The sequence below is a fragment of the Hermetia illucens genome, chromosome 2, assembly GCF_905115235.1.
Source record: "Hermetia illucens chromosome 2, iHerIll2.2.curated.20191125, whole genome shotgun sequence".
Taxonomy (NCBI): domain Eukaryota; kingdom Metazoa; phylum Arthropoda; class Insecta; order Diptera; family Stratiomyidae; genus Hermetia; species Hermetia illucens.
Window position 1 is genome coordinate 58,219,237 of NC_051850.1, and position 26,582 is coordinate 58,245,818.

General features: G+C 44.2%; 1 protein-coding gene across 1 annotated transcript in view; it reads left to right on the forward strand.

The window, feature by feature from the left end:
* The first annotated feature begins 1,524 nt into the window (after window positions 1-1,524).
* Window positions 1,525-26,582, forward strand: part of LOC119647913 (frizzled) — a 243,935-nt gene continuing 218,877 nt past the window's right edge. Inside the window, exon 1 of the mRNA XM_038049235.1 lies at window positions 1,525-2,532. Within this exon, the coding sequence (XP_037905163.1) occupies window positions 1,891-2,532 (642 nt within the window). The 5' untranslated portion in view covers window positions 1,525-1,890. The remainder of the gene's footprint in view (window positions 2,533-26,582) is intronic.

The following is a 26,582-nucleotide window of genomic DNA, read 5'->3' on the forward strand; positions in this document are numbered from 1 at the left end:
ATTTAGCGAAACAGGGGAAAAACCAGCAGAGACTAGAACCCTAACCCAATCTATTATCACCGAATGTAAAGACATCAATGAAATTACTAAAATCACTACCAAGGAAGACATAGTTGCGGCGATTAGAGAAGTTATCTTCGCGAAAAGCGTACGGCGGCACATAAACTGTGGCACTTGTCATTCCTGCAGAAAATGCGAAAAAGCTTTTGGAAGCAGGAAAAATAGAATAGGTTGGGTTGTCTATCGGACCCGCAAACAGGCGAAGATTACAAAGTGCTCCAAATGCAACAACATTGCAAATATGAGGAAAATCGTTCCAAGCTATGCAGGTGACGCGGAGGTGGGAGCCATATAGCGAAGGACTGCGATAAACTACCATCACATATGTTCCGTTTAAAAGGCCAGACAAAAGATGCAGCCACATAGCTGGCAGCAATAAATGTCCGGTGCTCAGGCGGGCCTTGAATACTGCTTCATGACGATACAAGACGGACGTAAGACTCCCAGGAAGGCTACAAATGGGAAGTCTTACCTCAACCCCCGCACTCCCCAGGCATCGCTTCGTTAGATTTCCCCCTTTCTGTCAATGGCAAATGGTTTGGCGGATCATTGCTTACAAGATTATCGAGAAGTTCCAAAATGGTTTGACGAAGAGATTGCTTGAAAAACAAGGAATTTTTCTGCGGTACGAAATCTTATAATCAACATTGGAAATTAGTTCAATAAAAATTTAATGCAAAGTCCTTCTATTTCATGGAAGATGCGGTTCCATATTTGTACTCCTAATAAATGATTAATAATTTACATTTGCGTGACAGCCATTTCCCGGTTGAATTAACCGCGACCCCTGCCTAAGGAGTACTTTGTTGAGCCACTTATTCCCGGCAATGGAATACAAAATGTGACCAAATTCACTCATAAATAAGCCAATTTCCTTCTCATTATATTTTGTTTAATAATGAGAGAATCCTTTAATCCGCTCCGCACCCTCAAGTCTGGTTCGCCTGGGGTTTCGCCCTTTAAGTTTATGTCCGCCTGCAGGCGGGAGGCGACATGCATTCACCATGCACGGCGCGTGGACACCCCTGGCGTCAGGGGCCCAAAGTTAGAAAGGAAAACGATGGACGCTAACTCGCCTGGCTCCACGCTCATTTCAAGCAAGTTACGTTTTAGCAATGAGAAATGGGCAAATTACCTGAATTTCCACGCATTCACGGGAATCACTTTCATCGGAAAAGCCGCTCTCCAACCGGCCTTGCTCCTTCCCCGGCAGCAAACCAAAACACGGCGCGAATGCACGCTGGCCGCATGCAACTGTTCCTCACTCATCTGCTCCCATTTACAGTTGCACAGAAAGAATTCTTGTTCGGACGGAAATCTTGCAACGCTGCGTGCGGGCTCTCTTTCTGTTTACGGTACGCAATGCTCTCTTCGCATTCTCTTTATTCACTTGGGCCAAGTTTCTCTTCGACTTGTTCTTGGACTTGTTCGGCAGGTTACCTATGCACGCTCGGTTAGTGTATTTCCGGCCGTCGTGCGTGGGAGAGTTTGCTTTGTTCGTGTGCGGTGCATTTCGCTGTCGTTCCCAGTCGCCGCGGATTCCTCCCGCACTTTTGCCACTATCGCGTCTGCCTTGTGTGCTCGGCGTTGCACTGTCGGAGCTTCCATTGATGAATTTTTCAGTGGTTCCGAGGAAATTCCTGCGTTCGCCCTGGAAGAGTGCCCGCGCCAGCGGTCGTAGTGCCCCGGAGCCGTTCTAGTGTGTGATGTTATTCAAATTGGGAACGTTGCATGGCCTTTTCGGATAATAGTTGTGAATAAATAATGAGTGGAGTGAAGGTGGAGAGTGCTCGCCAGTGAAGTTAGAAATAGTCGAGAATTGTTGGCGAAATGAAGTTGCTTGTGGCGGTGCTGGCGGCGATGCCGCTGATGCTTCGCCTGCCGCGCTGCGAGGGTGCCCAGCGGTACGAGAGCTCGCCCGGCGAAGTCGTGTCCGCGTCAGACATGTTCCCGCCGCACAACCGCTGCGAGCCCATCACGCTGTCCATCTGCAAGGATATCCCCTACAACATGACCATCATGCCCAACCTGATCGGACACACGCGCCAGGAGGAGGCCGGCCTGGAAGTGCATCAGTTCGCGCCGCTCGTCAAGATCGCCTGCAGCCCCGACCTGCAGCTGTTCCTGTGCTCGCTCTACGTTCCCGTGTGCACAATCCTCGAGGAACCCATCCCGCCGTGCCGCAGCTTGTGTGAATCGGCTCGCACTTGCGAGGGGCTGATGCGCCACTACGACTTCCAGTGGCCCGAGAACCTGGAGTGCTCCAAGTTCCCGCAGGCGGGCACCGACGTCCTTTGTGTCGCCCAAAACAACAGCGGAACCACCCCGTCCCCCATCCGGCACAACACGCCGCGGATCGTCAATCCAAGGAAACACCCCGAGTCAGGACCGTATCGCAACATCGGATTCGTCTGTCCCGTGCAGCTGAAGACGCCCTCGGGGATGGGATACTCCTTGAAGGTTGGCGGAAAGGTAAGAAAGACCTTGCGAGGCGATAAATTAAGAACATTCGTAATGGAACAGGCTCGTTTGGTTGCTTGCGCTCAGGTAATTTCTCGAGATCTGATACAATGGCAGGTCGGTGGCCGCGCGGCTGCCTGCCTGCCTTCTAAACTGGCTGCTTACCTGTGCCCGGACCGTGCTCAACGCGGTCTCTAAGCAGCCCACGACGGGGCCGGAATTTCAATTGCTTTGAACTTGACTGTTTGGCTGTTGCCCGTTTCGCCGAGCCCACACTCCCAAACATCTTGTTACCAACATTCTGAGTTTTTTCGTCCTCAGCTTCCCATTTAATTTCGAAAACTGAAAGGGTAGAAACTGCAACCCTTTCGGGAAGACAACGCATGTGACTCTGACCTTCGAGGCTCTTCTACCTGGACTGGGATCAATTGTGTGTGTTGAGATCAACTCATGCCTGCACTCGCAAAGACGGCATTCGAGCGCTTTCATCGTTCCCTCGAATGAAGTGAACATTTCTTGCCGTGACCGCCTCATTTCCAACTGCCCCGGAGACCATTGACACCTCGACGCCTTTGCAACATGAGGAGATGTTTACATCGTTCGCGAGCTGCTAATTGCCTTAAGAAATGGCAAACAAATCTCCCAGGGCAAGATGCAGCGCTGTTTGCCCGGCCATTAGTGAAATGAGATGGTACTGAGTAGTTGCACTTAGCACCTCGGTCCGGGGCCGATGCGACTGCACGTACCGCGGACAAGTCCAGCGTGGACGCTAATGAAATTTGAAGTACCACAAACCCCAAATACGCCACGAAGCAGGGCCCGGACCAGAATGGACGCAACCGGGACGTGCTGAAATATGACTCCGCGAAGACTTGTCTGGGAAAAACAGTTCAATTCGGCACGATTGGTTCCGTACAAGCAATTAGGCAACGTTTACCGTCATGTTTGATTGATGAGCGCTTCAGGAAACCGCGGAATTTACGGACCTTAATCAAGGCGTGATTTAGGCTGTTCTGCGAGTACGTGGGCTACGCAAACTTCACGTAAGTGGTTTGGATTAGTTTCGCGGGGAACAGACAGAAAAAATCTCAGAAGCCGCTGCTTCGGTATTTCCGGACTTTGAGTGACTGCTCGGAGGTACGAAAGCAGAGCGGAATGCTGTCTCTAGTGCTGGCCCCCTTCACGAAACAGTTCATCTTGAAAAGCCACTCGATGCCATTTTCTTTTGGGAATGCAGACAAATGTTTCGAGTGTTTGTGGAGGCAACGTGAACGTAAATATGGAACAAACTCCATAAATATGCAACGGTTACATTCGTTCCTTGCTAAAGACGGGATGTGTAATGCCATTTGCAAGAATTTCGGTCCACGGAGGCTATGAACTAGAACTGAGCCCACTGGTGGCAGCCGAAGATTGTTAGGAAGGGAAGAGAATTCAAAGCATTTCTCGGTGTGCACATGATATTGACTTGACTCGGTTGGTTGACTGGGGACGGAATTGAAATCCCGATTTGATACTCAAAACAAAGATCCGGTAAAACAGTTTTAGAGAACCCTCACAAACAGGAGCACGTGGGGGATGATCCGCTCCTTGTACAAAAGATAACAGTTCCCTGCTTTAATATGGAGCTGAAATCTCCTGTAATGGAAATGTAGGAGTAAAACCGGGAAATAAAACAACACCCAGGATATCCTTTTGAATGTTACTCTAACCTTTGTCTGTTTAGGAGTAGTTTGGCTGGAAACGATTTCGCTTTACTTCTGGTCGGAATTTATTCAATTTGTTTAAAGCAAGATTTTCATTACTATGTTAAGGGAAATTCCACTGCATCCCTAAAGAACAGTTGTGTCCGTTTTATTGGTTATGGTATCCCTATTAACTATAGTATTCTAAGCAAGCTTATAACCGTCAGGAATTTTAATATATTCCCGTCTTCCAAGTATTTTTAAGTATTTTAACATGGCATCTGGCATGGAATGGAGGTTTCATCATATTTCGAACAGAACCTGCAGGTAGTATTTTAGTCGGCAGTGACCAGTGAGTATTCTCACTATAATCCGGAAGCTTGGTGACGTTTAAGCATTCCTTTGTGCCCTTGGGTTCGTATCCCACAATAACCACCCTGGAATGCTCCGTTCCTGCTAGGCTCACCCAATATAGTTCCCTTCATTTTGTTATGTCATAGCCATGAGCCCGTTTCGGATTCCCCAGAAGGGTTCTAGCTCGTGTAAAGGCGTCCGCGCTCCATTTCGTTTGTTGTCTCATTGCCTTCCAACCCAAAATAGCCTGGAACCCAGATTATCCAGACCTTATTGTTCGAGCCGAGCGTATTCAGTCTCAAGACGTTCCCATACCAGTTTAGAGTTTATCTGGTTGGACCAAAGTGCCTTGATCGCCGCTAGCCTGTCGGTCAGAATACCTCCTATAGTTCCTTTGGTGGTTGAAGGACGCACATCTGTCTATGACGTATATTTCCGCCTGGAATATGCTAGTGTGTTTATCCGTTGACTCAAAGTAGATTTTTCCTGGACCAATGATCCCAACACCCGCTTCCTCTACTGTGAGGGATGCGTTAGTATACCAGGTGATCAGTTGGTGGTTTAAGCCGTATACCCAGTTTGCCCCACTACGTGTTTCAAAATGTTTATAGAAATGAAACCTCGTTGTCATGTTATCCCTTGGTATCAGTTATCCGGGGTACTGCCTAGAAAGAATATCAATCTTCATTCGATTTAGGCACCTCACTGATACTCCCCCATTCTGAGGATCGCCCTTCTTGCCCGCACCTGTATGTGCATAGGGAGAGGAGTTAATCACAGAAGGATCTCTAAGGAAACCCTTGGACATGTCCTCATTGCCCCACTGATACACACGCAAGTCAATCTTTGGAGTTTACGTAATCCTAGGCTGTTGTGTTGAGTTCAGTTCTTTTTGCCCAGATTACCGCCCCATAGGTAACCATAGGCCTTACTATTGCAATGTATATCGAAAGCAGTATTTTCGGAGTGCAACCCCATTTTTTCCTGTTATGGACGTACAAGTTATCAAAGCCCTCGCAGCTTTCTGACATGTGTTTCCAACATGCGTCTTCTCCAGTAATGTTTGGTCTAGTGTAATTCCGAAATATTTGAAATGTATTTCTGGTTTCGCTTCCACACCATATAATCTAATGGCTCTTAGGTGCTTAGGCTTAGGCTTTCTAGTGAATGGCACCATGGTGGTTTTGGCTGGATTAATGCGCAGCCCCGCCTTCCTGCACCAAGCACTAGTAACTCCTAGTTCGGCTTGGATTCGATCACATAGGTTATCCTCATATTTGTCCCTAAAAATGTCGTCAGCGTAACTCCGCATTTGAATCCCAGTATTTATTAGCTTTTCTAAGAATTCATCCACTATCATGCTCCACTTAGGCGGTGATAGTACCCAACCCTGTGGACAACCTTGGGTAGTATTCATGACAATAGAGTTTTTTTTCCCTGTCGCCACTACTATTTCCATACTCTCTAACATTATGCCCATTCAGAAAACAAGGATGTTTTCCACTCCCTTGGGGGTTAAAGCATCTTTTAGCTATGTGTACCTTGTGTTATTGAATGCTCCTTCAATGTCCAAAAACGCACACAGTGCTATTCCCTTTGTTTCTATGGCATCCCGTAATCCATCCGTCAGCTAATACAGAGCAGTTTCGGTTGACCATCCTGCCCGGTAAAGAACGCTAGTTCTAATATAGTTGTCTATGACCTTCTTCACCGTTTTCAGTACGAACGATGTAAGGCAAATTGGTCTGAAAGATTTAGGGTCAAAAGGATCCTCTTTACCCGCTTTCGAAATAAAGTCTAATCTTACCCCTCACCATGCCCTTGGTGTATATCTCAAGGCTATGCTGCTCCTTAGAGAGTGGGAAAGATCCTAAGATTATTTCAAGGCCTCTCTGGAATAGTGCTGGAAAAATGCCATCTACTCCGGGTGATTTCAATGGTTTAAATGTTTCCATTACCCACACCTTACCCTGGCTTCCAAAGATAACTCTTTTGCTAGTTTCTAGTTCTCCTTCCTTCCCCTTTTATTCGTGTTAGGGGTGTCAGGCAGAATGCTGTGTGTCGCCTTCCACCGAGGAGTAGGACCCTAGGAAATATGTTCTGAGAAGCATGCCTTCCTCATTCTCGGTAAATGTCCCATCTTCCTTCTTCAGCCAGGCAGAAAATATTGCCCTGTCTTTGGCTATCGCTTGTTATAGCCTGGTTGCTTCGTGGCTTGTTCGATTCCTTCACAAAATGCCATGAAGCTGTTCCGTTTTACTTCTCTGATCGCGTTGCTATACGCAGTCAGTGCGTTTGTGTACCTCAGCTAACCTCTGGTTCGTTTTGTCCGGTTGAAGAATTTTCGTACTTCTATTCTCATTCTGGGTAGGCTCCTGTTTCACCAGGGTATGTCCTTTGATGATTTGACTGTCGTAAAAGGTCGGCTGACGACTTTGTTGAGGTCTTCCACAACTGTTTCCAGTTCCAGTTCGCTCCTGATATTACCGCCCCTTTGCAGGTGAGCCATGTTATTGCTCAGGGTCCCAATCTGTTGTCCTCCAATTCCTTCTTATTTATTTTATTTCGGAGTTGCCCTCAATATCGAATCTGATTATTCTGTGATCCGACACCCTCCAATTCTTGCCCAGCCGCCCGTTCTTCAGAATTTTTCGTAGATTTATGTCTAGTACTTCTTGTCTAGCGCTGGTCACGAATGTTAGAGTGTTTCTTATTTGATAGACCAGTAGCTTACTCCAAACTACAATTTTATTTTATTGTGTATATATATTTCGGGAGCAACTTACTCCCTTCATCAGTACAAAGCTAGAGTAGTGTTTAGTGTTTCTTATGTTATATATCTCTAACTTATTGCTAAGAATAAGTTACCTTACCTTACTCACCTCTTCGCTGCTTTCACGAACTTCATGATGGGCTTTGATATCGCAGCCCAGGAGAAGCGGTATCGCCTTAGGGTGGGATCCGGGTGTCGTCTCCTGGGAGGTAGCCCGATGCCACAAGTGCTTCTCAAGTTCTCCTCCGGCTTCCAGTGAGAGTTATACAGCCAAACCCCGATCGTGAGAAATTTACCTTTGCTGTCCACCTTGCTTCTGAAGACTCTACATAACCGCGTATGTAAATCATGGTTCTGAATAATTAGGAGGCCCATAAGATTCGCCGTCTCTAGCGTTGCGGCTTTAGGAAAAACACTGTCACCATTTGTCCTTCCAGTGTGGTAATTTAGGGATTACAGTCCCAAGCCATTCCGAAGTAACCTGGTCAAAATCGGATTCCGGTGAACACAAGCTTCGCACTCCATCCCTTGCACATCTGCCTAACGACAAGGCCTTTAATAGTGTCCTGCTCCTCATGAGTGAGTATTTGCTCCGGAAATGTTTTTGGCAGAATGACTTGAATCGAATGCCTTTGACAGCACTAGTATAGCTAGCGGAGGCTTCCTGGTCCTTCCTTGGCTTCCCCGTGTTGGGTTCATGTTTGGGTTTTTTTTTGGAACATTCCCCTCGTGTGGGCTAATCTCCGCTGCTTCTCGCTTTCTTGACTTCATTAATGGTGGCTTAGGTCTGTCATGAGCCTTCTGGTTTTAGGCCTTCTTTCAAATAACGAACGCATGTACCATTTAGCACCTGCGCCACTGGCTGTCTTTTTCTTGATGCCCAATATACTAATCTCAGAAGTATTTTGGCTTGTCTCTGCATTTTGGGCAATCGCCATTATTGCTTGTAGTCCTCGCAGTAGGTCACTTGTTTGACGCCCCATTTCTTCCTTTTTCGGTGTGATCACCTGGCTCTCATTGTTTCAAAGATGTTCCCAGTGTGTGTGAGGTACGTGGTACGGCTTTCTTGTTTTTAGTTTTTTTTTGTTCATTTGTGTACTCATATGGTTCCCACGAGTATGAGAGTTAGGTGGAAGGCCGTGCTACAGCCGCCTATAGCACGGTATGGTCAAATAGAATAGAGTCAATTATCCTGGACTGCAAACTATCCAATAGGCACGGTTCGTAGCGTTTTGTTAATAGGAAGGTTTCCTCGTACAGGATGTGGCTTTTACGACTCACGAACGGTCTTGGTAAACGAGAGACTCGGCTTCTGAAGAGCCACATATCGTCCTTGAAGAGAGACATATCACTCTCTGAGAGAAATAGGTTGCCTCCCAGGTAACCATATTCCGCGTCAGTTATCCTGTAATCCACTGCTTGACCCTTAGAACAAGATAATATAGAAATACCAATAATGAAATTGGCAAGTCCCATATGAGAAAAATTCAGTATATCGGGGGCTCATTATGGGTACTCTTTAACACGCAATCAGTAGTCTCATTTTGGTTTAAATCTTATGAATGTTTGTTGTTTTTGAGAAACAGTGATCTGCTATTGCGCTACTAGCCTAAACCAGAATCTAGTCTTGCTTATTCCGTTGCTTGTTGATTGCTTGATATGTTATCCATTTCATGAAGTTGTCCTGAAGAAATTTCATGGCACAGTTTACCGTTGGACGATAACATTGATCCAAGATAATACCTGTTTCATTGGGATCAGTGGCCAAAAACTCTCGGGGGCCGTGATCTATGAGGCGTTAATTTCACTTTTAGAGTTTGGTTGTGGTTCACTAGAAAAACATCATCTGCATAGAGCAGTAAGGCGCTGGACGTTGGATGTCCCGGATAACAGTTTTCATGATAAGAACAAATGAAGTGGTTTTGATATATCTACCGAATTCTACTTTTCGGATCTCGGCGGTCAGGTAACAACAAAGGCTCTTTGTGCTTGTAAATTCGCCAATTGGCCTGCACTTTATCCACGAGGAACTTACGACCGAAGTGCTTCTTCTCACATATCTAAAGGTGAACATCGCCGATCCGAAACCAAATCTATAAATTGATCAACAGCTTATCAATTTCGGTGACTCCAATTGTTGCCTAGGGCATTTTATGGATTGTCGCGTAAGTGAAATCATTGCTTCCCCCGAAGGTACTCCTCACGTTGTTTCAACGTTGGTTTGGTTCGCAGGCCACTATAAAATGTAGCTAGCAAACACAACCGTTTGGTAAACCATGTATTGACAAGTAGAAAGTCTGGAGTTTCGCCAAAGTTGTCGATACACCCGCCGCTATTGCACTATTTTCTGTCTGGCTGAATGCGTTTACGCACAGAGTGTTGGACTTCGCAGCACGGCTCAGTCTTTGGCCGCAGAGAGCTCTCCTATTTTCACATAAAGTTGTTGACGAAATCCATCCCACCTTCCACAGAAAAAAAGGGTATGATCGGCGACCCCATTACAGAATACGCAGTTAGGAGACATAATGGATCTGTTTTTGTAATTCGTAAGTGTATTAAGCGAATTAATACTGGTTAAAATCTCCCAGATATTCTTCACTTTTAAAAAACATCGTTCTGATATTTTTGCCCTACTCCAGTCCTAACTTATTTCTTACTTATTTCAAGGTCTTTTACAGGTTACTTTGCATTTTTTCAGTTACGTATTTTCCTTGACATGCTTGCGACTAGTTTCATGTTTGGTCCTTGAGGCTCCGTTCGAACAATTTATTCTGCCTGTTCCTTACCAGTACAAATCAGTACAAGTTGAGTTCTAATCTTTGCATGGCGGCCACTTTACTACCGCCAGCCAGACTGATAACATTGCTATAGATAACTACAACCAATACAGACTTTCATATATCACAGAATCGTGTAGTTCACACTGTGGTTTCCCAGGATAACGTCCAACGAGGAACACAGTCAGCTTACAATTGCAGTAACTTGGCCTTGATACGTCTCCAGAGGATCCAGAATTCCCGCAATATTCAATATTTTTTGACGTTTTGTTAACATTTTGTTAGGATAGCATTTCACGAACTTTAGGTGTAAATCGTCCATGACCGGATCCCACATCAGTCCTAGGGTAGCGTTGAGTTCTGCACCGACTCATATAAACCCTATTGCTTAACATCTTCTGGGATCCCGCCCAAAAACACTTGTCCTCTCCAGTAAAAGCGATCACTCGCTACATATGCCCCAATTCAATGTATTTTCCCATTGTTTTGTGATACGTCTTACATAGTTCAGGATGTCTGTCCAGGCGCCATTTCAATTGTTTAAAACAGAAAACGCGCTAAAGCCAAGCTCTATATATCTTCTGTTTGCTTCCCAGATCACCACTCAAATTGGCAACTTTCGTGAATAGAACGCTTTCTGGAAGTATTACAAATTGGAATCCTGTGATTCTGATTGCAATATTTGCAATTATTTAAGGAATCTGAGCAGTTATGTGTCGCGATTTAGTTGATACAGCTGCTACCTTTCAATAGGAAGGCGCATAGCTTGTCCACTTATGTCAAATCCTTGGGACTTCCCATATTCTTCTATTCCAATATTTTCTGAGGACCCCATGGTCATGGCCGAACAACCGGACAGTTATGAACAGTTTTATACATATCCATGGTCAGACTGCGGACCTTTAGTAGCCTGATGACATCTGGGTACTCCCTCACGGAGTCATGGACCTTGACTCTGTTTCTCTGGATTTGGAAGGACGCAAGCAGAATGGAACTAAAGATATATATGAACAAACTGCACAACTTAATAGGATAGGCACCTGCACTGGTGGTCTCCATTTGTACTCGGAAGCTTCAAGCCTTCGTTAACATTTGTCTGATTCGGTGTTCTCTGGCCTGAGGCATTATCGCATTATTATAACAATTCGTAAGTCGTTCTTGATGACAGGTTTGAAAGCAATTTCAAAATAAGCTTTCGGTATCACATCTAACACTTTTCCTGCTACCTCTTTTATAATAGGATTATGCAAGAATCTTGCGAGATCAAGTTTAAAAAGGGTTTCTATGGGAGCAGGTGGGCCGATCATGGCCCCTGTAATGCCAAGATAAATTTGACTTTGAATTTTCGGAAGATAACGCAGAACTTTAGCTTAACTGACTATTAACTATCATTCACCACCGACCCTTGGATGGATGATCATACTACAAGACCAGTAAATTCTTTATGGTTTTACTGCCTGGTTCCAATATAATATGCACTTAGAGATCAACTGCTTTACAAGACCGCCTTCATTGATTTCGCTCCCAGGAAGAAATGTTCTTTCGAACCCACACAGTCGATCGCAGTCGACACGCAAACCTTACACCATTCCCAATTTGTAAAATTCCCCATATGCAACTTGTTTAAAGATCTTATTCATATTAACATAAGTCTGGGCCTGTCTCTGATTATTTGTCGCTGAAATTTGCAGTCCAGAGGTCGCTTTGGGCCTAAATATTTCTCCACATGCATTTCTCCGCAGACTTGACCTTCTGAGACTCGGACAGGGTTTTTCTTCACTCGCAGTATAGACCAGCATCCCTCACTTCGTGAAGAGGGTTTTGTTATAATTTTAATCCTTTCGGTTAATTCTCTTAAAATAGTCTACTTATTTAGTTGACCTTTCTGCTTCGACTTGTATAATATTTTTTTCTTGGGAGACATGAATCGGCTAAAGCTTTAGCAAATTAACAGTAAACTGAGAATGAAGGCACTGGTAGATCTAATAACTGATCATTATTCTTCATGGAAACATCTGGATACGATGGAGATCTATAAAGCAGACTCAATATCTAGATTGTACATTGAAGAGGACGAAGCGGTGGAAAAATACCACCTGGGGAAGAAGAAACTCTAAGCAAGGGCTCGATCAGGTACCCCTAGTGGTTTTCTTCGTTTGCCTGACGGCTAGGATGGGACTTTGCACATAAATTATCTTTAGTAAAAAGGCAACAGGCTGCAGTTCGGGGCTATATAACCCAATTTTATCCTAAGCATCCAGCCCCATCCCAATTCGTTCATCTATTCAATCAAAATCTTTCATTTGTAGTTCTATCTTTTTATAAATTTTTAGGCGGTCCATAGAGTAGTATTTGTATTGAAGATCTAGTCTCTAGTCAGTCTGATATGTACAATATACTACAGTGGGCGTATTTTCTGGACATGAGATCGCCTACGTGGTCTCATGTCCCAGCCATTTTCAGCCTCTCAACCGTTGAATCTAGATTTTCATGGAGCGCCAATTGCCTGCTTTCGATAATTTGGTTCTTGGGTTTTTCAAAGGCTAGGGGATATCTTGCCCTGAGGTTCACATTAAAGAATATCTACCTGTGGTCTGAAAAATGTCTAATTGAATCATTTACGACTTTAAAAACTCCACTGGCACGAAGGTGACAATTAGAACATTTTCCCAATTTTTACAATTGTCCGAACTTAAGGTGGTAAAATTTGCTATTCCGCCTTCAGTTGTGTGTGTGTGGTGGGGGAGAAATTATAGCTTCTGAACACGCAGGCTGTGATGGGCCATGGTACTCGACACTCCATCTAACGGAATTTCCCAGATTCGTTAACGTATCGCACGTATCCACGGAAATACCGTGGATATGATGCTACCTGTCACAACTGGAGAATATCGGCACCGAAGATCTGATGCCTGATACGTTCATAGGCGGGGCATTCACACAGGAAATGCTCCGTGCATTCCGCTTCCTTATTACGGAAGGGACACGTATCATCTTGAATAATTCCTATTTTGAACATATGTCCAGCTAGTGAATTATAGCCTGTCAGAATGTCTACAATACTCCTGCAAGTCCTCCTGCTTTTCGACAGGATAAACTTTGCGGTACGCATATTCGGTTCTGACAAGAAAAGTTTTGTGTGTCTAGCAGCGTTTAGGCTCTCCCACCTGTTATTAAAGGCAACCTTAGCCGATGCTGCTGGTACTCCAATTGCTGGTTCCGGTCCGGCTTTGGAGGAGATTGAACCCTCTGTCACTGAAGCATCCGAGATTTCATTTCCATCCACGCCATAGTGACAAGGTACCCAGAGTAGTTCCACCGTATTGAATCTAGACATAGAGTTCAAACGGTTTCTGCATTCCTGAACGATTTTCGAGGTGATCAAAGAATTACTCAACGCCCTTAGGATCGTGTAAAGTTCGGATTGAAAAACCGTTGCATATTGTCCCAAAGGAAAAGCCCACTTCTCGTTTTTATTCGAGAGGTAGACTCCGGCTCTAGAACCCTGTTCTGTTTTTGAGCCATCGGTGTAGAAGACTTCCTTATATCCCGCCACGAATTCCACTGACATTTCCCAGTTCTCTCTACGCTTCAGGATAACTTCATATCTTCTACCAAATAGATGTATGGGTTTTTGAAATAATAAAAATTTGTTTTACCTATTCGCTAGCGTTACTTGTTAGCGGTGACGAAGGGAACAAGTGGTTCCCGAAATATCGGTGTTTGCAAGACCAATATATTAAAACTCGCTAGCCTACCGCACTACGCATGCATAAGCGAACATCGGCCTAAGGATAGCAACGTATATCCACATTACTAGCTGAGGCCTGAGTCCCCGTGTCGAGCCAAATGTCCGTCTGCACAGCCCGTAAGCTGTGAGAGCTCGTTTCAGCTTAACTTCTACACGTTTGGTCCAAAGAAGCTTTTTATCTAGAGTGACTCCCAGATATTTCACTTCTACGGAGAGTTGACGGGTTGTATCCCTCATCTCTGAGAGGCAAATTTCATCAAGTTTTCTCCTTTTTGTGAATAATACAATTTTCGTTTTATTTAGATTAACTGAAAGACCATGCCTGAAGCACCAACTGTCTATCAGATCAATGGCACGGTGTATATTTCTACACACCGTTTCAAGATCCCGTTCAACAGCAAGCGCAGCCACGTCATCAGCATAAGTTTGAGCGTGTATTGGTAAATTTTGCAGTTCGCATAGTGGCGACAGCACGCCTCCCGGGAGTAGCCTGTTGTTGCTTCTGCTACTAGGTAGCGATCGACACCCACTTCAGCACACAGCAATTTCTGCGTTAGCATAGCATGGAGCCACTTAATTAAGGCATCATCAAGACCACGCGTTCTGGCGACATCACAAAGTTTTTGAAAAGGCGTACAGTGAAACGCCCCTTCAATGTCCACGAACCATCCCCATCGCATACTCACCCTTCAGAGTTCTCTACTCTATCTTTGAAACCAAAGAGTAAAGAGCAGACTCACACGACTTTCCACGCTGGTAAGCATGTTGGTTTTAAGTGGGTGCGACCTAAGTGCGTTCCCACGAATGTGACGCTCAACCAGTCTTTCCAAACCTATCAGCAAGAATGAAGTCAAGCTGATTTGTCTGAAGTTCTTTGGATTATAATGATCTTTCCTAGACTTCGGAATGAAGACTACCTTAACCTTCTACCAAGAGGTAGGCGCACAGCCCACAGGAAGAGTTGCTAGAAAAATATTTCTTAGCAATCGCTCTAAGTTCTCCATACCCTCCTTTAGCATTGCTCGATAGATGTTATTCGTGCCAGGTGCTTTGAAATATTCAAAGGACACTATGGCAGCTCTCATGTTTTCATAGGTAACAACCGCTTTCGCAGTGTTCTAGTTCCCCTTGCAGCACTTGCGTGTTGAAGGGGTTGCAAGAACCGTCAAGACTTCTCTCACCCGTTCTCCCCGATGGTTTATTTCCAGAAGGGTCTGTACTGATTTCAGCCTGTAGCTCGTGAAAGTATCATCGGATTTTCTAAGCGAGCCCGACTTGGCCGGCTCATCCCTTTTAAGAACTCTGCACAGCCTTAAAGTATCTCTAAAGGAGCGCCTTAACCAGTTTTCAGTCTTATTGCTTTTGCAAGCACGATTCAGAAGTCGCTTGGTTGATTTTCTGAATTTTTGCAGTGCTCGGTTCCACCAAGGGGCTAGCTTCGCCGTGAGCACTAAATGTAATCTTTCCACTGAGTCGAAAAGAATGCCTTCTACAGATTTATCTATAGGGAAATGAAACTATACAGTTAGTAGTTATAATAAAATTAGGGACTCACTTCGTCCGTTGTTTTCGCAGCTCCTCCGTGTCTTACTTGTTGCATTGGTTTTGCGACCCACTAGAAGATTGGCTCTTTTCTCTCTGCGGATTTCTTCTCTTCTTTAGACTTTCTCCCGCTCCTTTATCGGTGTCGAGAGTCTTTCAAATAATAATCTAGCTTATTGACATACGTGGTTGCTATTCACCCCTTGGTGGAATGTATCGCGTCAACCATACCTACCCAACATTGTTCTTGGTTACTTCAAATTCCTTCAGCACCCCCACGACTTCCCGAGACACTGGCACTCCTCTTCTGCTGTTCTGTGCCCCGGGGCGACCCACTCGTCGATCATCATGGGAGAGTGGAATCCATTGCATGGCATAGCAAGTAGTGCACCCCTGTTGAGCTCTTGAGTAACAGTGAAGATCACTTTCCATGTCCTACTCCCATATAGCAACACAGAAACAACACTAGCACAGAACAGTCTCAACTTGATCTTGGTGTTGAGATACCTGCATTTCAAGATTTTAGGCGAGGCAGCGAAAGCGGATCTAGTGTCCGTCATCATCAACGGCGCAACAGCCCGCATCCGATCTAGGCCTGCCTTAGGAACTCCTTACACTCCAGTTTTGCGCCGAGGTTCCCCAATTCGATTTCCTTAAACGTTTTCTGGCGTCCTGACCTACGCCATCGCTCAGTCTGCCTGGATCATCCTCATCCATACGGATTAGGTGACCCGCCCATCGCAACCTGTTAAGCCGGATTTTATCCATAATCAGGCGGTCGTGGTATCGCTCACAGATTTCGTCGTTATGTAGGCTACGAAATCGTCCATATGGGGTCAAAAATTCTTCGGAGGATCCTTCTCTCAACCGCGACCAAGATTCGCAATTTTTCTTGCTAAGAACCTAGGTCTCCGGGGAATACATCAGATTTGACAAGATCATAGTCTTGTACAGTAACAGTAACAGTCTTGTACAGTAACAGACCCTGCTGTCAACATCGAACTTCAGCAGCCAAATTTTGGGATAGATCCAGAGGATCTAGTCAACTGAGTTCAATTTAAGTTTTAAATCAAGATGTCTCTAATGTTAATTGCACATCATTGTAGGACATCAGCCAAGAGTTGGTTTTCCAAGATAATCAAATGATTTCCCCGAATTAGCTGGTACATGCCAAACCAGGAAAATGGCTGTAATTGTAATTGTTTTGGTTTTAGGTTTTCTTAGACACAAACCCTACTTCTAAATAGCTCACGAATGCCTCGCTAAAATACCTCATGTTCTTTTGGCGTAGGTTGGTAGATACCACAATCGGTTTGATCTCGTCTCTCTTTCAGGTTTTCTTTCTTTTACTTGCATGGCGCGGGAGCTTCCCGAATGGAATTTTAACTCGAAACGTAAATATACCATTTGGATTCTAGCATTCCTTTTTGTGATACTCATGTCTAGAAGATCAAGAGTGCATATACATAGCAGGATACAAGCAGAGAGAAAGTGTACGATCAGCCAAACTACAACGGGCAATAAATTAGAACCCGATGAATGCTCATCGCTGACAGGAAAGGGGATCACTACAGCATTTTGTGAATTTTCTATTAACCCTTGTTTTGATAAGTGGCAAGGTCTTGTGTAAATTGTCTGGAGGTCATGAAGGAATGTGCTCTTTCTCTGGCTTAGTTGTAGTCTTCGGCTCAATTACGAAAAAAATGACAATGCTTCTACTGCTGGCCACGTAATGGAGTACAACGAGTCAAAACGACGGACTGGGAATATCCCATGTTATTGCTTTTAAACGAAACTTTGAAATTAAAAAATGTGAGTTAGAATTCTAGACATCTTACAAAACCTCGACTACGTACAGTATCTTAATTAGGAGATAATCAATTAATTTGGATAAAACTTGATTAATACATAACAAAACCCTTAAAACTAAGCCACTCAAGTGTTACGCTTGTTATGTAAAATAACCCTTTCGGATTACGTTGTCATAGGGCTTGTTAGGAAAACCGTAAAAGAAACACGAAAAGTCATCTGCGTACGAATGGCCTTAACACCAACCAAGCCTCACTTAGCTTCGACATGTTCTTCGTCGCGTGCATCTTTGATTGTGACCACCACAAAAAAGGCGGCGTGAATAAATTTGGAACCAGCCAAAAGATTCAAATGAAATTGACAAGCCATACTGGATTTTTGAATAATTTAACACAAAGCGTTCTCCTCGTGCTTGTGTGGAGTTGTCCGGTTCAGTCGATATGGAATATGCTTAGAAAAGTTAATGGAATTGATGGCTTGGTTTACGATGTACATTTTACTTCGTTACGGTAACCGAGGGATCATCAACGTGTTCGCATGTGAATGCAAAGTTTCAATAAAAAACTATTCATTCTGATAAAGATACAAAGTGATCTTAGTGATACGCGAGCTGGGTAACGGACTGTTACTTGAGTTCAATCAAACGACAAATAAAAAACGTCCCGTTCTTTTGGGCGCTGATTTTGCCCATTGAGCCGAGTCAAAGTCCAAACGCAAATGGTATATGTCGTTCGGATCAAAAACGTTCATCACATCTTTTTCCGCAAATATTTTCATTAACTTTTGAAAATGAAAACCTTTTGGAGACTCCCCAAATGAGAAAAAAGTTTATAATTTGCTTCGACAGTTCTCTATTCCCAGCCAAGAAACTGATTAAACTCCAGAGATAATTGCAGCCATGAATTGAACAACAACAGGCGCCACAGTCCCAAAACCTCAAACTATTGTAATGATCACAGCCCTTACAAAATTGCAACTCTTCCCTTTCGCTTTGTGATGCGACTGGTCCTTGGCCGCCACCTACCACCCCCAATAACACTTTCAATTGAAACAGAAAACAGACCAGACTTGAACTCGTGCCAAAAGTTTCAATAAATTTTAATGAAAACTTTCACTGACCGACAACAAACCCAGCCGCCATTGAACCAAACAAACTACTCAACATACAAAAGGACAAAACGAGCAACTCAAAAGAGCACGAATCTGTATCACCCGATCCTATTTCCGGATTGAAAATGGTATCTGCTCGCCGCGAAAAACTCGAAGGAGGTAATGGGAATTCATTCGTTCATTTCACTTTGTGTCATCTCAGTGTTTGCTAACAGAGTGCATGGAACGGAGGCGGCTGCAGAAGAAATGTCCTGGAAAAGGCAGGAAGCGCAAAGTGCTCTGAAGAAGAATCTCGCAGGCGAACAAACGAACGATGACTCGAGTTGCAAATACTTTCTACGAAATGGCAAAGTGATGCTTTCACGTTGTACATACCTTCAGAGCTAGTTGATGCTGACATCCGCCTTCACTTCCTCTTCGGGCCCATCCGGTAGACATAGGGAAAGTTGATACTGAGGCGAACAAATACAGACAGCACGATATGGAACTTTCACCCTTCTGATAGATTTGTACTCAACATTGCGGACGAATTGTGCTTGTGACATGAAGGAAACTGAACGAAATAGGTCCCCGGACCAAGTGCATGGGCGAAAGGATGACAAAGTGACAGAAACACTATATCCTTAAGGCGAAAGACAGATTATATTTCGCAAATATGTAGCTCAAGGAAAATGTCTCTCGATTCGTTGCATATTGACAAATTGAACTTCACCACTTTCGTATGCATGGTAATGGCTATCAAGTTGAGGAGAATATCGACCGGAAAGGCTCTAGTGGGTAGTCCGTCATGGGGAGAGGAGGGTCCTTGAGATTGCATTATGCTTGCTTTGGGGATATTTTCCCGATGCTTTTATAGATTTGTTCAATGTGGAATGGAATTTGGTTACGGATGAAACGAATGATGCAGAAATATTTTTGAATACTCGTCGATTCTTGAAGTATTGCGACTAGAGAGCATTTTAAAGTCGATTCTAGTTCGTAGATGGAAATTTAATGCTTTTGGGAAAATTCGATTCACTGAAAATGTTCACAACCAAGTGGGGTTGAGGATTTTATAATCAGCTTTACTCATGTTGCTTTTCACATGAATGCCAGATGGAAGATGTTCACAACTACTTTCCAGTCTGTTCGAAATGTATTCAACGCTACTCAGTGCAAACGTCAAATCGCCAGAGGAACTTATTCAAAAAGGAGATTGGTAGTGGACTACTTTGCTACCACGGATTTAATGTTTTAAGCAACACTACGGTGCCATTGTCAAATATTTTTTGATATGTCATATTTCCAATTTAGGTATCAAGGGATATTCGAACTGACACTCTATTCACTACAATTTCGTTAATCCTGCAGACGAAATGACGAACGAAAGATATATTTCTTTGACTGCACTCAACCTAATTTTTCAGTCAAGATAGGCTTACGCCCGATGGAACGTCGAAGATAAGCACTGATGAGAATTTGGTAGTTTGACAGTGGAGGTCATTACCTATATGCTGTGCACGTACGTAAATCAGAGAGAAAGTTAATGCGGTGTCACGCTGGTCATCAATTCAAAATTTCATACATACTGTTCTATGTATATGATGTTTTCCTAGCTCCTCACAACAATGCTGATCTCGGAGCCGCTCCTCAGCTTCCTTCCAAGTGCTCGGTAGCCACCAGAAAAAGCAAATGACGTTTCGGCGTTGTAGAGACGAATACTGAATCAGTGACATAACCCGCTATGATACTTTCAAAATGAAGATATTCGCGATCGATATGGAGTCAGTTGCGGATAAAGCGCCTTTGTTGGTGATTGATGAGAATAAAACTCTAGTTAAGAGAGATTTGAGCGTCCAAGACGATGAAAAATACTAATTTCTGTCTCTTAACTCAATCCCCATAGAGAATTAAGCCACTCAGGGATCCACCAAAATCCCATATTTAAAGGAAGTTTGAAGTTTACCAGGATCTGCTATTTTGCCACACTGTGAGTTGCATTTCAACCGCAGTCATCCAGAAGTATTTTTTAATGGTCTCCAATAGCGATGATAATTTGAAACGTTAGCGTAGTATGTTGGCACATGCTCTCAGGATGAATTCCACAAATTTACTATAAAATGCTATTCGATCTATTTAAGTCTCATTCAGCAGTATGAGAGTATCCTCTTGTATTGAAGACAGAAACTTTGAGGAATAGACCACAGAAGAGTGTGCCTTTAAGCAACATCATAGAAGGCGATCAAACATTTTCATGGAGCACAGGAATTAATGTCGTAAAGGTCAGCCCCAGAGTGACATACTAGAACCACGATGCTCTCGCTCCGATATTATTCACAAGTCAGAATTTACATCAAAAATTGCATTGCTACCACTGTATATTGTATTACATTCGGTAAAGTTAAGACTATTGAACATGAAACAATTGTTTGTCGTCATTTCGGTAAAAAATTGGGGTCGAAGAGCTCCCTGTATAGGGTAAATAAAGCCTCGGATAGGGACTGACTTAACTAATACGACCATTAGCTATCAAAAAGGGGCTTTAATGCCGGCCATATCGGTCGACCATTGTCGGCCTAAGCAAAGTAAGAGAATACTCCTCTCCCTCTTGCAACACTACTTGTTTGTATTTTTGGAAAGTTAGCGACATTAGACGTCAATCCGGTATCGGGTAATTATCGGCAGCTGCCGCAACTGACACTCCCCTCACTCGGGAGCCGTTTTCAAAAATTTTAATTGCGGAATTGTACGATGCTACACACCAAGAGATATTTCCTATGCAGAAGAGTGACATTTTGTGACCAATTATACACAGTTCAGGAATTGGTTTGTAAGGCTGACATTACGAAGGCAATGAGTGACCTAAATGGCAAGGCGGACTCTGACAATGTACTGTCCAATTTTTGTGCACAAGACCCACTATAAAGTTAGTTTGACTCGACTGACCGGAAGCGACCAACTATTCAAATTGAACATACCGCAATCAGCGGAGTTGACATTAGCCTCGAACCATCATCTCCGAGAAACTGTTCAGCACTCTCCCTACATTTTCTGCTGAGCTGCTGTTTTCACCTATCCGGAAAACGGGAAATTTGAAACCTTCCTTCGGGAGTGAAAAAAGAGGAGGATCGTCAAGATCAGGGCAGGGTATTTGTATATTCCTTATCGTGGCAAAAATATTGAGGAATACTTAAAAAATACCACGAAAGCTGTTGAAGAATGTTATGGTTTCCGATTTAGATCATTCTGCACTAAATACATCAGCTTTCTGTGGATCATCGCAAAACAGTATGAGTTCAGATCTCCGTTCCATCTGCCATGCCGTCTTTCCTTATAAATTTCGACTTCACAAATAACATCTACTTGTTCTTGCACCGAGCCATTCTCCTGGGCAAAATGGCTCCAGATTTGGAGAAGCAACAGCAAACTGAGTTAGACTGAAGATAAACACCAACAAGACTAAGGTTGTAAGTCATAAAGTAAGGATTTCGCTTGTAAGCCGATGTCAGCAGTCTCCCGTCAGGCACGCCCAAAAAGTAACTCCTAAATATACTGTTAAGCGAGATTTGGTCGATCAGATTAAATATACGTTCACAGTCAGTTGAAATTGATTGATGAAGCTCATCATTATATCAATAGATCGTACGATTCACTTCTTCATCGCATACGCCCCACAGACCTTTCGACCTGACGCGAGAAAAGTGCCTTCTAGCAACTTTTCGAGAAGAAGACCTGTAAGGTGTCTGTTGATGACAATGTCGTCATTGCGGGCGACCTTAATGGACACGTGGGTGAAAAGGCAGATTGCAACAAGTGCCATGGGGGAAAATGGTTTGGAGCACATATTCTAGGTTGGCGAGTGTATAGTCGATTTTGCGGACACTTACGATCTTGTACTTGAGAATACATGTTTCATAGATCAATTGTTTCATCTTCCTACAGTTTATAGTGGGAATAGTAAAACGCAAATCCTCATAAGACGCCGATATTTTACCATCGTTACTGATTGCAAAGCTGTTCTCTATGAGATCATCACAGCTCAAGATCGACCCTTGATTGCCGTCTTGCAAATCAAGCCACCGATAAAACAGCGTAAGGAACGCACTGGCCGCGCATTAAATGGTGGCGATTTCGTGAGAAAAAAGAAGAAATGATCTCACTTACGCGCTTATCAACCAACCACCAAGAATCATGGAACCAAGTTAAAGGCACGATTCACAAAACGAACTATCGACGGGATCACCAAGTCTCGGTGGTTTCAGAGTGACGATGTCCTAATAAAAGTCAGTGAAAGAAACGCCTCTACGATAAATTTTGCATAGTTGGCAAATTTATAAAAATGCCAATCGGGAAGCAAAGAAAGCGATCTCTGTCATCCGAGCGGCCCATTACAAAGATCTTTACAATAAACTGGACCCTCGGGACGACGAGAGAGATCAGTGTCGAACACTTCTGTTATACTTCGCTTACTGATCGAAGAGTCGAGGGAGACGAAGACATATTTCGAGCACATTTCATCAGAAGAATTTGTTCATCCACCACTCCGCAAGCATTACCAATATTTGGAGCAATTCTACCTGTCAATGCCACTGAAGTCGAAGAAGCAATAAAACGAATGAAATAGGGGAAAGTAGGAACTGACGACATCCCGTCTGAATTCTGGAAAGCGAAGACCTAGGACGCAACATTGTGGCTCAGTGAGTTCTTCAATCGGGTTATTGAGGAAGGTAGAAAATCATGACTGACAAAAAAAACACTTACCTTTTCAATGTGGAAAAAGAAGGGTAGTCAGCAGAATGTTCAAGTTACCGTCTCTAGACCTGTGGTGCAATTATCTAGACTTACAGCACTGATAACGCTGCGATATTTCAAGAACCAGTTGTCTAGAGATTTGTAGCGCTGATGAAAGGAAAAAATCGTTCCCGAAATAACGGTATTTGCAATATTACTAGCGGAAAAAAAAGACACTATCACTGTGTCGTTGCAATGACGATTTAAATATCTCGGATCAATGCTACTAGCTAATAGTGAGCTGCGTTAAGAGATTGTTTTACGCATTAGCGCAACCCGGGCGACGTAGCGTTCCAGAAATGGCGTTCTTTGTGATAGATATATCAACGTCGTCTCAAATCGAAAATTTACCACAATGTCGTCCGCCCTGTTGCCCTCTATGGTTCTGAGTGTTGACCGACTATAAAAGTCAATGAACGGGATCTTGCGATCGTGGAAAATTTACGAGAGAGGCGTCTTTGATGGTATGATCGCGTAGTTTCCTCTAACGAGAATTCACGTGCCAGGATTGGTCGATCGAAAATGCCCTAAGGGCTGGCCGAAGCAACGATGACTTGATACGCTGGATAGAGATTTGAAAGCCTCGTAACTGCATCCAGATCAGGTCTTTGACCGAAAAAAATCACGCAACCGATCGACGAAGACGAGCCGACCCCGTTTGTGAATGAGCAAAGGCGAGAGAAGGAGAAATTAGTTCAAACTCAAGTAACCTTGTGAGAGGCTTTGTGGTCAAACAGTGTGCAACCAAAGGCTAGCAAGTGGGAACTAACGAAACCCACAAATCTCCCATATTGGCTTTACGATCCCTAAGACCGTATTTCTCTATCACATGTTCAACAAGGTGATACCAGAACCCACTTAGGCATTCAGAATGGCTGCCGCGATCGCAGTGTCAACTTTAGCAAACCTCTTTTGGACTGCACTGCACGCTCGGATTAAAGTCAAAAACGTGCATGTTGTTTACACCGCTACAGCTCTTTTTTGGGAGTAGAGTAAGGGAATGCGTTTACGCGCGGAGTGTTAGACTCATGCGGCAATATGCCGTCGACTGCCAACTAAACACGTCCCCGCCATTCGGAAACTAGCCTGGAACCATTTGACAAACTACTTCGGGCTAGCCTCCACGCTCTTCCGGCTTAGGAAGCCTTCAAGTCCGGAAATTCCTTTCACCAGCGGGAGGGAGAAGAGGATAGGAGTTCAGGAAACTCCTTGTCATTCGTTCCCTCCTCCGGTCGAGCTCAAACTTCTTCGCAACAAGAAGAGCCCGAACAAATGCGAAACACGGCTCCATCTACTAGCGATCCTCAACACCTCTCTGACAACGTTGTCTGGAGAGAGCTTCCCTGTGTCTGCATAAAGCTGCTGACAAAAGCCATATCCCCTTTCATAAGAGGAAAAGCTGTGTTCGGCGTCGTCCAATACTCCGTTCTACAACACACAATCAGGAGATCCCAAGCTTATGCAGGTAAAACTGAAAACCTCCACGCCTACTTAAAAGTTGGATAAACGAATCTAAATTGTCGATTAGCCACCCTGCCCATCGGCCTCTTGGGACATTTGCAGGAGCATTGCCCCTCAGTCAGTGTGCGTTGATGTTCTTCGCCCTTGCGGCTGTAGACCGCTTTACGCTCCTTAGCAGGAAGGGCAACGGGCATCACTTCCGCGCCATCATAGCTGGTTCTGAGACAGTACGATAAACGGAGACCACTCACAAAACTCTCCGTCTTTGCAGTTGAGCAAGACGCTTACGATTCACCTCCTTGTTAAGGGCATCAACACAGGCCTCCGCACCATATAGCAGAACGGACTGCGTTGCTCCCATAAGAAGACTGTTCTTGGTAGATACAGGGTCAGGGAAATTCACCATTAGTCGACTGTAGCTGCAGCCCTGTCCGCTGCTGTTTGATTTGCTCGAAGAGACTCATCTTCGAGGCGAACATTAAACCAAGGTATTTAACCGCTGGTTTTGACTCCATAGTCAACTCGCCAATCTATATGAGACGCAGGGTCGGGATTTTCTTTCTGATCAAGATGACTACTTCGATGTTTCTAGTGCAAGAATGAAACCATGAACATCCACTTATTCGTCGCATCAATATGCCAAGTCTACTCTGCGCCTATTCAACAGTGCTTCCGGCAACAAGTACTGCAACGTCGTCTGCATAACCGACCAGGCGCGACTCTTCTGGCATGTCGAGTCTTAGCAGACTATCGTAGAAGCGTTTCAGCGGTTCGGCCCTAGGATGGATCCCTGTGCTACTCCCGACGTGATCTCCATCCCCTTCTAGCCCTCTAGCGTCTCATAGCACCCGGTCTTTCAGATAATCCTTCAATATCTGCAAGAGATAGCTTGGCAAATGGAATGATTCTAATATGCTTAACATATCTGTCCATCTTACGGAATTGAAAGCGTTTCTGAGATCAAGCGTTATAAGGAGCACTATCCGTCGAGATCGCTAATTAACCGCATCTACGACCTCCATAACAGCATCCACCGTGGATCTCTCTGCTGTAAACCCGAACTGCTGTAGAGATAAGTCCTCGGCAGCGCGGATCGCTTCAGCGAGTCTACTCTTGATCATGTCACTCTACATCTGTGGCATGCTGTCCTCCTATCCGGTCCCTTTTAAGCTGCTGACATGTGCTCAATGTCCAGACATTTGTAGAACTTGGTGGGGGTTATCCGCATCCGCATTGCAGTACGCTGCATACCACCCATCCCTCCTTCATTTCAATCTTTTCTATGATTCAATCAATGGTCTCGGATTTCTGAAGAGCACATAGGCTCTAGACAAGAAACGAGAACCTTGTCTCCTAATCCTTGATCCTCGCAGATCGTACCCTTGCAAGTGGTTTTCGGGACTAGTTCGATGAGGACTTCACTACCCTTTGGGTTTAATATTGTTACGGGTTTCACTAAGAATTTCCGCAAATGTCTTCCTCATTCGGCTTTCTGAGCAGGGCCAACCGTCTAGCCCTTCTTAGTTTCCTCGTATGTTCTGCTACTGGGTTCAGGTTTGTACCCTCTTTGTCTTTGGACAAACGAGCCTCAGGAGGTGTAGTGTGTTGTTTTCTGTTGTCCTTTTTTCTTTGGGCCCTGAGAACTACTTGGATAAAGTCTTGTTCAGGCGCGTTTTCCTCTTTCCGCTTTTTAAGGTTTTGTGTAAAACAAGACCATATTAAAGTCGGTTTACTGTCTATTTGTCTGTCTGTCACATGCATTTTTCTCAGAGACGTTTGTAGCGATTCACACCAAATTTGGTGGAAAGGTGAGAATTCTCATTTTACGTCGAATTTAAGTGGGGTATATATTTTTTCCATCAAATATAGTTATGTGGGGCATCATATGAAAGGTTTCAGTTATTACTTTCTGAAGCCGGTCTTAGTTTTGGCATTTGTTGGAAAGGTGAGGAGTGCGGGGTCGAAAGTGATCATTGTTTAACGGACCCATTCTCAGAAACTATGAAAAAAATCAAGAGGCTACCATTATA